The sequence below is a fragment of the Camelus ferus genome, chromosome 8 (genome assembly GCF_009834535.1).
Source record: "Camelus ferus isolate YT-003-E chromosome 8, BCGSAC_Cfer_1.0, whole genome shotgun sequence".
Classification (NCBI taxonomy): domain Eukaryota; kingdom Metazoa; phylum Chordata; class Mammalia; order Artiodactyla; family Camelidae; genus Camelus; species Camelus ferus.
In genome coordinates, this window is record NC_045703.1 from 35655542 (window position 1) to 35668603 (window position 13062).

General features: G+C 38.5%; 1 protein-coding gene across 3 annotated transcripts in view; it reads left to right on the forward strand.

Annotated features, from left to right (window-relative positions):
* RFX6 (regulatory factor X6) overlaps positions 1-10021 on the forward strand; it is a 107319-nt gene extending 97298 nt beyond the window's left edge. For all 3 annotated transcript variants that reach the window (XM_032484758.1, XM_032484759.1, XM_006193079.2), the window contains 6 exons: positions 540-657; positions 2104-2226; positions 2888-3094; positions 4338-4850; positions 5690-5902; positions 8426-10021. In XM_032484758.1, coding sequence (XP_032340649.1) covers positions 540-657; positions 2104-2226; positions 2888-3094; positions 4338-4850; positions 5690-5902; positions 8426-8601 — 1350 coding nt within the window. In that variant the 3' untranslated portion in view covers positions 8602-10021. The remainder of the gene's footprint in view (positions 1-539; positions 658-2103; positions 2227-2887; positions 3095-4337; positions 4851-5689; positions 5903-8425) is intronic.
* The last annotated feature ends 3041 nt before the right edge of the window (positions 10022-13062 follow it).

Sequence of the window (13062 nt, forward strand, 5' to 3'; positions counted from 1 at the left end):
GGTTTCTTCAACTCTTTCAGTTAACCTTCAAGTCATCCATCATGAAACAAGGCAATAAGAACAAATATATATCCATCACCAGTTGGTGTTAGCCACTCTGTATCAAGGAGAGTAGTTATAGTGTAGAGACTTTTTTTTTTCCTCCTGGAAGGAAAACAGATTATCATTCAGGACCAGAGAAGTCGGAGTTAATCATTCACAGAAATATATAACCTTTCCTCCACACTTCACCTACTGCTCTTTTTAAAGTTCTGTCAAAGGAAAATTAAGAGAGAAAATATTTTGTAAATTGTTTCATTTTGTTTTCCAATTCTATTGAGTAACAAAACCATACAGAATAAAGAACTATTAACCTTAAAGATGACAGCAAAGACAGATTAAAATAAAAATCCCTCGACAAATAATTTTATTTGATGAAATAAATGGCATGCCATGCCATCTGTCCATTTGTCAGTTTATCTACCTCTTGATCTTATGTAGGAACCATGAAATAACGAGATGACAGATTTTAGAGTTTCATTTTGTTCCTTTACTTTTAGACCAGCAAACAAAATGGAAGATCATTAAAGAAGAGGGCTCAAGACTTTCTGCTGAAGTGGAGCTTTTTTGGTGCTCGAGTAATGCACAATCTCACCCTGAACAACGCATCCAGTTTTGGTATCTTATATGCTTTATAAAATTCTTCTCAAGTGAATTACATCATTCATTCCCCAGTCACATTTTCTATCAGTTTTTAAATATTGTGGCACTGTCACTTCTCAAATCTGACCACTGAGCCAGTAGAGAATGGTAGTTATTGGCCTGGATTTTAGAGTCAGACCACATGCCGAGTTCAGTCCTAATACTGCTTTTCTTTGGCTTGGGTTTTACCCAAGGTAGTCTGCTCATTGTAGAAAGGGGAAAATATTTCTTTCATTCGGTTATATAGGCACCTGGGTGAGGTGATATCTATAAAATACATTGCCTAGCACCTGGTAAACACGTAAGAAATATCAGCTAAAACCATTTTATTCCACCACTGCTTGAATAAATTTTCTTTCTTAAACAAGCAAATAAACAATACTTAATACATTATTTTCCAAAGGCACTACTCACTGCAGTAAGGCAAATGTTTTCATCTTTTCCAGGAACCCGCATAGCTGTGCTCCAGGAATCAAAGAGCAGTTTAGAAGACACGCTGTAATATGTGTTTTCTGACCCATCTTTCCTGATCTATATGACTTATGAAAAAATTGAATCAAGTTAGCTTTTTCAAAAATTGAATGCCTTCTTTTTCCTAAAATTTCTGAGATTCTTAGTTCTAGCTCCTGGACAATACTTCCATGTTTAGTAGTTGCATTTTGAGAAATCTCCACATTATAAGATAGATTACAGTTAACTAAATTATTTTTATTTACTTTTCAGTAGAATTAGATATAACCAATGAACTTGTATTGAGGATGAACAAAATGTATTGAGCTATTATTTAAAATATGGCTTGGCTTATATTTAAAGTTTCTTAAAATATACAACATTTAAAACTGATTTTATTATGAAAAAAGACTTGCTGGGAAATCTGTTGAATTGTTAAAAGATGTTTTCTAGGACATCTTCCGCATGAAAATTATTCTTTTCCTTTTTTTTTTTTTAAGTGAAAGAGCATTTTATTTTAGGTTAGAAAGACATCTTCTCACCTGATACTTTTTCCAGACCATGTTGGCCATTGTCTAATTATTCAGTACAAAGTAAACAGAAATAGAGCAGAGTGGAGCTCATTCTCTTCAGGTTAAAGCTTATCACACTCCAGTGTGTGCCCTCTTAAAGCATAAAGCGTGTCTCACTTTCATCCGTATTTTCCTTTGATGTAATTAGTGGCCAAAGAGCGGGCAGGACAGTACACACAGGTGCAATGGGCAGGCGGTACACAGAGAGATTAGAGACCCAAGTTAAGCGTGTTGGTCTTAGCAGGTCATTTAAAGTCCAACAAGTGTTTGTTTATTTCAGTTGCTCCTTGTAAAGTGTTGCGAGATGGTCACAAAGATAACTTGACTTTCCTTTCCTTCTCTTTCTCTCCCTTATTTCATCTCCACCACGCCCTCTCCTGATCCCCCATCCATAAACAAGGTTCTTTCCATTTGATCCGAATGCTTCTTGATGAATACATTCTGCTGGCCATGGAGACCCAGTTTAATAATGACAAAGAACAGGAGTTACAGAACTTATTGGACAAGTATATGAAGAATTCAGGTAAGTTAAAAATGTATATTTTGTTTTGCACATTTCTTTGTTGAAACTTAAGATCAAGAATTGGTAAGCACACAGGTTAAATGGATTTATAACCATCTCAGTTTTCCCCTAATGTAGTGACTACTAACACAGGATAGTAACACTAACAGAGCCCTATTTTTCCCTTTCGTCTATTGATGCATAGAGCAGTCAAAGTACTTTACTGAAAACTCTGAAAATCTATATTCTTAACTTCCGAGAACTTAGATGAAATTGAAACAGTGACTATAGTACAAAAAAAAACTATAATTCAAGACAACACATGTGGTATATACCACCTTATAAATGGTGTAGTGATAAGTTCTATAGGAATTTGGAGAGGGAAGGAAACACATGTATTTGGGATGTGATGACTTGCTTTTTAAAGGCTATTCACTCCAGAGTGGGTTATTTAGTGCCCCTCACAACACACCTGCATTCACAAATACTCAGTTAACAAAAACCAGCAGCACTGCCAAGACCAAAGATCTGCCAGCCTTGTTTCCCGTGGAAAACACTTCTCAGGAGTTTCCAGATTTATGACCCAACCCTAGAATATGTATTTTTTTCAACTTGGACTTACCTACTAGGACTATGGGAATGATGTTAGCTTTCCTATTAAAAAAAAAAAAAATCTTTCCAGATGCAAGTAAAGCTGCCTTCACTGCCTCTCCGAGTTCATGCTTTCTGGCCAACCGTAATAAAGGGAGCGCTGTTCCCAGCGACACTGTGAAGAATGAAAGCCACGTGGAAACAACCTACCTTCCTCTGTCATCCAGTCAACCTGGAGGCTTAACCTCTGCTCTGCACCCATTCCCTGCTGGGAGTACAGACAACATGCCGCTCACAGGTAGGCTGGGAAGCAACCAAGAAGCCCACTTAGGCTTCAGGATGTCTCACAAGAACCTTGGCTTTCTTAAAACTAGTACCTTCCAGGTATTCCAAGAATAAAAAGGCTCATCACTGACTTATAATGAAGATTTATAATATTTTTTGTGATTTTCAGCATTTGTCATTCACATTTTCATCAATGCCATGTTTAAGATAGGTATCACATTGACATACTCTCTTAGTTATAGCAGAAGTACAAATAATTGGTTATTTGATTTTGTGGAAGAAAAAAATAGATCAGGTGCCCATAGAATCCTTAAGATGCTTTGAAAGTTGAAAAATATAAGCTGCTTATTTATTTTTGGATTTTGAGGAAACTTTATTTCTCCTCCATAAAAAATAGATTCAAGGAGGGAGGGTAAGGCTCAGTGGTGGAGTGCAGTCTTAGCATGCACTAGGTCCTGGGTTCAATCCCCAGTACCTCCATTAAAAAATTAATAAGTAAATAAACTTAATTACCTACCCTTCATAAAAAAGAATATATATTTTTTAAAAAATTGAATTCAGCTATTTTTAACCATTACAATAATTTTCTCTTTGGTCTGGGGTCCTCTTTCTGTCAATCTGAATGTTTATGGCTTAGCTAGCTACTAGATTATACTTTAAGTCTGCTTGTTTTGAAATCCTTCTACATACCTTACTTCATGGGACACACAGAATTTTAAACCTGAAAGGGCCTTTTAGTTCAGGGGCCTAGTTCCACCAATGGGAAATTGGAGGCCCAGGGAATTGGTGGCATCCATAACTCATTGCCCAACAACGGGGTTTGCAGGAAGTTTTGAATTGGCTGCTCTGAAGCCATTCTTATTTTGATATGACTGCCTTCTTCTTTCACCCCAAAATTCAAACCATTTAACATTCAGCTTGCTTTGTAATTATGGAGAAATGTGAACAGCACACCTCCTGCCCCCTTGCCCTTCCCAAGCTGGGCTCTAACGATCTTCATACCCACGGAAGGATGAAGCCAGCCCAGACTTTCCTCCACAGTCACTAACTCCAAAAGTTGCCACAGTTGTGAAATGCACACATGTTGTGTTTTTAAATCTAGAATTTTGAAGTTCCCCAGTCCTGTTATTTTTGGAGAGTAGAAATGAACTAATATATAACAAGATATATTAACAAGTCTTTTGAATAATTTTAAAACATGTGAGCCCATCTGTTTGAATTTGCCACTAGTGAACACTCTGGTAACTTTTTTCCAGGTCAAATGGAGCTTTCCCAGAGTTCTGGTCATCTGATGACACCACCCATTTCTCCAGCCATGGCCAGCCGAGGAAGCGTCATTAACCAGGGGCCAATGGCGGGGAGACCCCCAAGTGTGGGTCCAGTGCTGTCAGCCCCGTCACACTGCTCAGCATTCCCAGAGCCCATTTATCCGGCTCTCCCTCAGGCCAGCCATGACTTTTATGGGACCAACTCCAACTATCAGACTGTGTTTAGGGCCCAGCCTCATCCCCCATCAGGACTCTATCCTCATCGCCCTGAGCACAGTCGATGCATGGCCTGGAGTGAACAGCAGCTTCCTAGAGACTTCTTCAGTGGCAGCTGTGCTGTGTCTCCATATAATTCTCGGCCACCTTCCAGCTATGGACCATCCCCACATGGCCAAGATTCACACAGCATGCAGTTTTTAAATACCGGAAGCTTCAATTTCCTGAGCAATGCAGGAGCTGCCACCTGCCAAGGAGCAACATTGCCTCCTAATTCACCTAATGGTATTGATGTTTTTAAAGAATTTGTTCTGGCTTTTGAGATGGCAGGAAGGCCAAATCAGACATTGAGCTCCACTTCGGCTGAAAAGCGTGTCATCCCTGTAGAGCTTTCTAAAGATTGTGGAATCTTAGGCATTTGGAGCTCGTTTCTGCCACATGCAAACATATCCCTACTTCTTGTGGCTTTACTAAAGTTGCCTTTCTAAATGCCACATGTGATGAAAAAATATTATGTCAAACCATATGTTTGAAACCAACCTTGGTACCCTAAAAGAAGAATGTTCTGTTCTTTAAAAAGGTTGTTGGTGAATAATGTTTCTTCTGGAGGACTAGCTGCAGATCTTAAAGATTAGGACCCAAACCATGCCTCCTATTAGGCTGATAAAACATTGAAGTTACTGAGCTAGAAAATTCAGAGGACTAATCCATCCACCAAAGTAGGCGTGATGCCCCTCTCCTCATGTAGACCAGTCCTTCTCCCGGAAACATGAGTCTGTAAATAAAACTAGTATTTCACAGGCAGAGTTAACTTTTTTGCTAGATAGAGGCTAATAGTGCTTTTTTCTTTGTAAGTAGAACTTGTTAATTTAAATAAGGGACTTATGAGAGAAGTGTAGTCATTATCTCAAAATTAATAATATGATAACTCCTGTGTATTTTTAAAACAAAAACAACGTAGTGAACCATAAGCCAAAACCCAACTGTAGAGTAAATGTAGATGGATATGTAATATTTACAGCATGATATCTTTAGGGCTCTATCCTATTACTGCATCCTTTTTTTTTTCTTCCTGGAGTATTATTTGTAAGTTAACTCTACACTCTCAACATTTTCTGTTATAGGGTACTACGGAAGCAATATAAACTACCCAGAGTCTCATAGACTTGGATCGATGGTGAATCAACACGTCTCTGTCATCAGCAGTGTCCGCTCACTGCCTCCCTACAGTGACATCCATGATCCCCTTAACATTTTAGATGACAGTGGTAGGAAGCAGACCAGCTCTTTTTTTGCAGACACATCACCTTCAGCTGCCTGTCGAACTCCTGTAGTAGGTAAATTATATTAGTAGCTCTTGAAAATGTTTTAAAACACTGTTAACCAGGGGAGAGGGCATAGTTCAAATGATAGAGTGCATGCTTAGCATGTATGAGGTCCTGGGTTCACCCCAGTGCCTGCTCTAAAAATCAATCAATCAATCTAATTACCTCCCCCTAAAAAAATTAAATTAAATTAAACTAAATTTTTTAAACAGTTGTTAAACCTCAGGTTTGCAGTATTAACTGGGCATTTATGTTCCCACCATTGGTTTATCACTTTGGATGTGAAGTTACGTTTGTGAATCTTACCATTTCTCAGTAGACATGTCACCATGCAATCTACTGTTAGATCTGTTACTCTTTTCATAAAGAATAGCTGGCATCTATTATGTGTGCAAAAATGAATATACCCTGTCAAATGCAATCTAAAAAACTGTAAGTCTTATGAGGGCAAGGATGATGTCTCTCACTCTGCCTTTTTCACTGTTAGAAGTGGGGCAGTGCCAAGAGTTTTCTTTGGACCCCATAATCTCCACCAGTACCCTCAAACCACCCCAAGTTTTAAAAGATGGTGAATTGTGATGAAGGTTACTGTCATTTTCTCAAATACATGTAAAATGTAATTAGACACCTCTGTAGAAAATGTTGCTTTTTTATTGTTCTATAACATACATTTTAAGTAAAAATGAGCAAGATAATGTTTGCTATGAAGTCCCCTAGCATCTTATTCCAACCAGCTTGTTGTCCTTAAGAAAATACTGCAACTTGTAACAGATGCATCACCAGCACCCAGTAGAGTGTCTGCCTCATAGTAGGGACTCAATAAATCAGTGAGTTGAAAAAAAAAAAGGGCAAAAACATAATTCATATGTTTAGTTTCTGAAATTGCTAATAAGGTATCACAGGGCAAGTCTATATCCATGTAAGTATCAAGGCAGAGTTTTAATGTTTATGTGAGATGATTGAAATCTTCCAATGGAATTGATTCCAGATTAGTGAAAGTAGAGGGCATTGACACCCAAACAGCATAAGGGAAATGAGATAATTTCCATCTCTCCTCACTCAGTGTGCTTTTCCAATAATTCAATAGGAAGCACTTCTTCCCTTCCTATGACCACCACAGATGCTCCCTGAGCACTCGTCTCATGCTGTCTGCAGAGGGTCATTGCTTCTAGGTTACACTAATGAAGCAGAAAATTCCACTTTAGGAAGTGTCCTCACTGTGAGACTAAAATGTACCGCGTTGCTGTTGTTACTATTAGTTCTGTTTACTCGGAGAGATAGTGGAAGCTTTGATGGAACATAGCTTGGGTGCAGGATGGACTCTAAGCTTAAGTTGTCAGAGCTGGCTTACAGGTAAACTACACAAAGGGCTTCAGGGTGAAAAGAGTGACTAGAGTAAGTGGGTAAGTTGCACAAGGGGAGTTAGGACCAATAACTATTTCCTTAGTTATAAAGCCTGATTTTTAGTGACAGAGAAGATGGTTGTTAGGACAATAAGAAAAACAGCACTTAGAGGGCAGCAACCAAAATGCAGGAAATGTAGTGTTAGTAAGCCAGTTAGTCAAAACTTTTGAGAACCTACTACTAGGTGCCAAACCTCATGTTAGGTGTGAGGTGATGGTGGTGACCGGGACAGAGTTCCTGCCTACAAGAAGCTTACATTCCGGTAGGGAGAGAGAAGGCAGTGAGTATATAAACCAGTGCACTAAAAAGATAATTTCAGGTACTCTGAAGTAGATTAAAGAGGATAAAATGACAGATAGTCATGGAGGAGCTGTGTTAGGTGGTGTTGTTGGGAAAGGAATCTGGAGTTGAAAGCTGAATGAGAAGAAGGAGGCAATGATGTAAAGATCTAATGGGAGAGCTCTAGGCAAAAGAAAGGGCAAGTTGCATAGTCTCTGAAATGGGAACGCTTTCGGAAAATTTAAAGGGCAGAAAGGCCAGTGTGTTTTGAGCATGGTAAATGAAGAGAGGGGAGTAAAATAAATCAGAAGACAGAGACCAGTTCATATGGGGTGTTATGAACCAGGGCAGGGAGCTTGGATTTTGTTCTAAGAGTAATGAGGAGCCACTGTAACATTTGAGAAGAGTGACAATTTGATATACATTTCTGCAAGATTATCCTGGCTGCTCTCTCCAGGGTGAGAGGTGGGGCAAACAAAGGTGAGGGTCAAGAGACTAGTTCGGAGGCTGTTGATCCAGGTAAGAGAAGACGGTGGTTTGAAATACAGTTGTGGAGGCACAGATGGAAAGAGGAGGTAGACTGGGGATATATTTTGGTGATAAAGTTGTCTAAATTTATGTTTGAAATTGAGTTTCCTTTGTGAAATGAGAAGAAGAAGGAAACAATTTCTCGGAGAATAGCAAGGAGGGAAATGGAAGAAAAGATGAGGATTTCTCTGAGAAACCATACACACTCAGATTTAGTACAGATATGGGTGCAAAGGTAGATAGGAAGGCTTAACATCGAGTGGCACTTACAGAGAAAAGAAAATGTAGCCAATTTTCAATTGCTGATTATATTTTCCCTTACAGCATCCAGCTTGCAAGCCCCAGTTCCTTCCTCCTCATCCCAGTGTATGTATGGAACTTCCAATCAGTATCCAACTCAAGAAACTCTGGACTCCCACGGAGCAAATGGTAGAGAAATGGTGTCCTCTCTACCACCCATCAACACTGTGTTCATGGGAACAGCAGCTGGAGGCACTTAAACCAGCAATGTCGGGTTGGGGTTGAAACTTTAAAAATCTCTACTGCTCAAATCCTATCCACTGAGACTCCCATCAGAGAAAGAAAATGGAATATTCAGTGGCAGGACATTGTTTTTCAGGTCACTGGTACAAAACTAAGGACAACTCCCTAGTGAATGGAAGTACTTGCAGAGTTTGCCTTGCACACAAATTATTTAGAATGTGGTCTCATTATTAATCACAGATTCATGCATTACCAAATGCAACCAGTGGAGCTTTGAAGATGCAGACATTTCAACTCTAAGGATTTAATATTTCACTTCTTAATTTATTGAAAATCTGTTTCATTTTTGGTTTCTAAAAAAGAGAAATGTTTATTTAATGCCTTTAAAACGCCTTTAATTTATTAGGATCTCAGAATCATTGTTTACTATCCCTTATTTGACAAAAAGTCAAATGTGTATGGTCTACCTCCTATGGAAATGTTTACAAGGTCAAGACTTAATTCAGTTCAGCCTAGACCAAAGTTGCTTGCCTTTCAATTTCTGTGCATTAGTATGATGATTTCTGTTACATAGCAGTATTCCAATTCTATGTAACTGAATGGAGATTATTCTTCTTTATTTAAAAAAGGTAAGAAGAAGTAAAGTATGGAAATATTTTTAATGGCTTGGTTGCTTTCAGGGCTGGTACTGTTTCTGAAAAATGCTGGGGATTTGCAGGCAAAGCTAATTTAGATACCAAGTTAAAGAGTAAAGTTGGTTGGTTAAAATGCCATAATTCCAGAACATTTACATATCAGATCCATGCATATAAATATAAAGAAATTGTGATTTGTAGACTGAACTTCTACAGATGTGGAAGCAGTCTTTAATAAAGTACTCTGCTTAGAAACTGAAGTGAATGAATGTTCAAAAATCACCTGATGTGAAGGATTCATTACATATAAATTAATATCTAGCTCTGTTTCTTTTTCTTTTTTGTATATCTAAACTGAAAAGTCTGTTTTAAGACTCATAGCCTATAATGGGAAACTTCCATTAACTTCACAGGCTTCTCCTAAAGTCTAATGACAGGCCTTATATCATTTGTATTAAGGATTGGGCTGTACTCTAAGCCCCAGGTACATTGTAAAAGGGTCTGTAAGCCCCAAACACCCATGATACAGCATGATGTAATTTGGTAAAGACCAGCTGTGGAATTGTTCCCAGCAAGCAATAAACAATCATCTGTGGACTTGTTGGAGTGTTGCTACCATTTGCTCAGTGGTGTGCTCAATAGTATTAGTTTGTGAGCTAATTAATTAGCAGAAATATTTTGCAACAATAACATCATAAACAGCAACCTAAATGTCCTATTCTTTACTGTGGTAATATCACAAGAGTACAAAGGAAAGTGAAATTAATAAGGGCTTGGATTGAAGGAGAAAACAAACCAGCTTTAACAAGCGTTCAGACATAAGTCTTAAAAACTGAGAACCAAATTTCCATTGTGTAGTCATTAAATATATATTCAGCATCTGGTTTATGTCAGACGTAATGGAAAATACCAAGATGAAAAAGATGAAAAAATACAAAGATAAAAAAAGCACTGCCAATACCTTTGATAAATTTTCGTGTAATGATGAAGGCGTGATGGGATGTGATCTGTGATGTGGTAGGAAGCAGCAGTCACCCGAAGATTTCTGAGTAAAAAGCATCGTGGGGAAATGATGTGTCGGGAACATCTAGCAGAGGCTGGAGAGAGGAGGTGAACTTGTTTGGAGAGCAGTTAGCCTACGAGTGGGCCTTTCGTGGGGCTCTCATCCAGAGCCTTCTCTCCAGATGCTCAGCTGATAAGTGCAGAGACTATGGGGAAGAAGAGTGAATGAGGACGGGGAGAGAGAAAGAAGCACAAGCATCATGTCAAAGAAACGTGAGCATTATTTCAAAGACTACATTGACGAACTGGTGACTGGCCAGATAGAAGGAATTAAACAAGGAATATGTCAACAGTGGCTCTAACGTTGTCCTTAACACTATTTGCAAAGCATTTCAGCGTAAGTAGTTGACCCTGTATTGACACTACACCCGACCCCGCTCCTGGACTTTTTGCGATGAGGGAAAATGATCGGGACAGGGAAAAGCTCAGAAGACAAGTGAGCAGTGCCTGGGTCTCATGAACATCTGGCTGATAACAAGGTGCTACATTTTGACATCAAGAAGACTAACTTGCTCTTTCCTCCAGGTGGTGGGACTTGAGGTGATCTCTGTTAGAGGTATAACAGCATTTCTCAATGAAGTCACCATTAGCTTTCAGGCAGGACAGTTCTTTGTTTTGCAGGAATATTCTGCATATTGCACAAGATTTAGTATTCTTGGCCTCAAACCCTAGATACCATTGCACTCCCCTGACACAGCCTTGTGGCAACCAGAACATCTCCCATATTTCCAAATGCCACTGGAGAGGCAGTGCCATTCCAGCATGAATTAAAGGTCACAGCATCTTAATTTTACCAATAGGAGCTTGAGATACTTAATATCTTTCTACCCTTCACCTACACTCATCGTTTAAGAATTGTTTCCTTCATGGATCTAAAGCTTAGCTACTTAAGGCATTTTCTATTATTGTTTAGGTTAATCTTAACACAGTTAAGAGGCTCTTGCCTAGCTTTCATATGTTTTTAAGAGTAAATAAATTATATTTCAAGTAACTTTTAGAAGTTGTGAAGTATCAAAGAAGTGACCTGTTCAAGCTAATGCTTATGTGAATTGCAAAATTAAAGTTAAAAATTTTAAATGCTAGATTTATAACTCAATTCTTGGGATACTATCTTTCAAATCTTATGGTGGTTACCGAAGATAAAAGACAATGAAAAATGAATGTTCCAATAAATTCAGTGGATTCTTAATACAATTCAGAAGACAAGAACTTGTTTTGTAACAACTTGAAGAAAAATTAAGACCTAACTATGTCATTAACATAGAGTCCGATCAGAAGGGATCTGGTCTATTTTCCTCTCTCCAGGTAGCATTACACTAAGAAACATTAGAACTATCCTCAGTTACATGTTCCCAAGTACACTTTCAGGTCAAAAAGGATCTTTTTAAAAATAATTTAAGCTAAATTCCAATTTCATTTGTGTTGTAAAGTCTTTTTCTTTGTTACTTCTTTGATAGAGAAGAGTTCATGAGACTCTCAAGGCCACCCAGGCAAGAGTTGATTTTGGAAATGGGAAGGGGATTATTTTTCATGGCTGTGGTGCCTAAAGAGGGCAGGCGCACTGGTATTTAGTGTCAGGACGAGAGGTAGTAATATACTGCAATGTGTGGGACAGATTTGAAGAACTGCCCCACTTCAAAAGCCAATAATACTCTATGGAGAAACAGAGGTAAACCAGTAGGCTATGAGGGGATTGCCCCGAAACTTTGCCCAATAATGGTGGTCTACATTTAACTGCTCCTCAGACCTGCTGGAGAACCCCAGAGCTGTGGCTGTGCCATCCTGCCCAGTGAGGAACAATGCCCAATGCTCCTCCTCCCAAATTGCCCTTGAAGCCCTTAATGGACATGGGCTCTGTTTAGCCATTCAGAGGATAACTCCTCTGACTTTGCACCACCACGTCCACAGCAGCATGTGTTTCCTCTTCAGGAAAACCTGATAAGCAATGAATTGGAGGCTCATGAATTATGTTTTTGAACCACTGATCTATGCTCATACAAAGGCAGTCCACAAACAGGACAAAGCGTACTGCCAGTTCTTGAAAGTCAGCCCAGGTAGTGCATTCTCCCTCCCCTCCCCTGATCCCCAAGGAAAAAGAGAAGAAAGAGAGAAAGAAAGAAAGAAAGATAAATGAGAGATAAATGAATTCTGAAACTAAATGACAAATCTTGATTAACACACTGCTCCACGAAGCTCATATTTGCCTCAGTGTGTTTAAACCGAGATAAATGAATTCTGAAACACAAACTCAAAGTTCCAACTTTTCAGAAAAGCAGGAGGCAAATGAGACTGTGTTCAAACTTCCTGGAAAGAGATATTACAGGTACTCAGATTTCTTTATAAACCCGAGTATAAAGGGAGTGAAATTAATGGTCATACAAGTCTCACAGTATCAGCTATGAGCTTTTATAAAACTGGAGTGGTAAGCTGTTCACACTGTATTTTGAAGGCAGATTTACAATCCTAGGTGAGTTATAGAAATTTAAACAAAAACCTTCCAGAAAAGTAAACAATAATGATTATGGCATACAGGACATTTTGTGCTTTGGGAAAGATAAGAAATGATGAATTTATATAAAAGGTCATTATACTATCTCATTCAATTATTGAATTCTAAATTAAATCCTTGAGTTTGTAAATGGCAGGGAACACAACCTGTCTGTTCCAAAAGCACACTGATTAAATGAAAAGAAAATAAATTTCAGTTAGTCCTTTATTACAAGCATTAGCAATGGCTGAGAAAGATTGGTAGTTTTAAGTGGACTCCAATAAACAATCTAT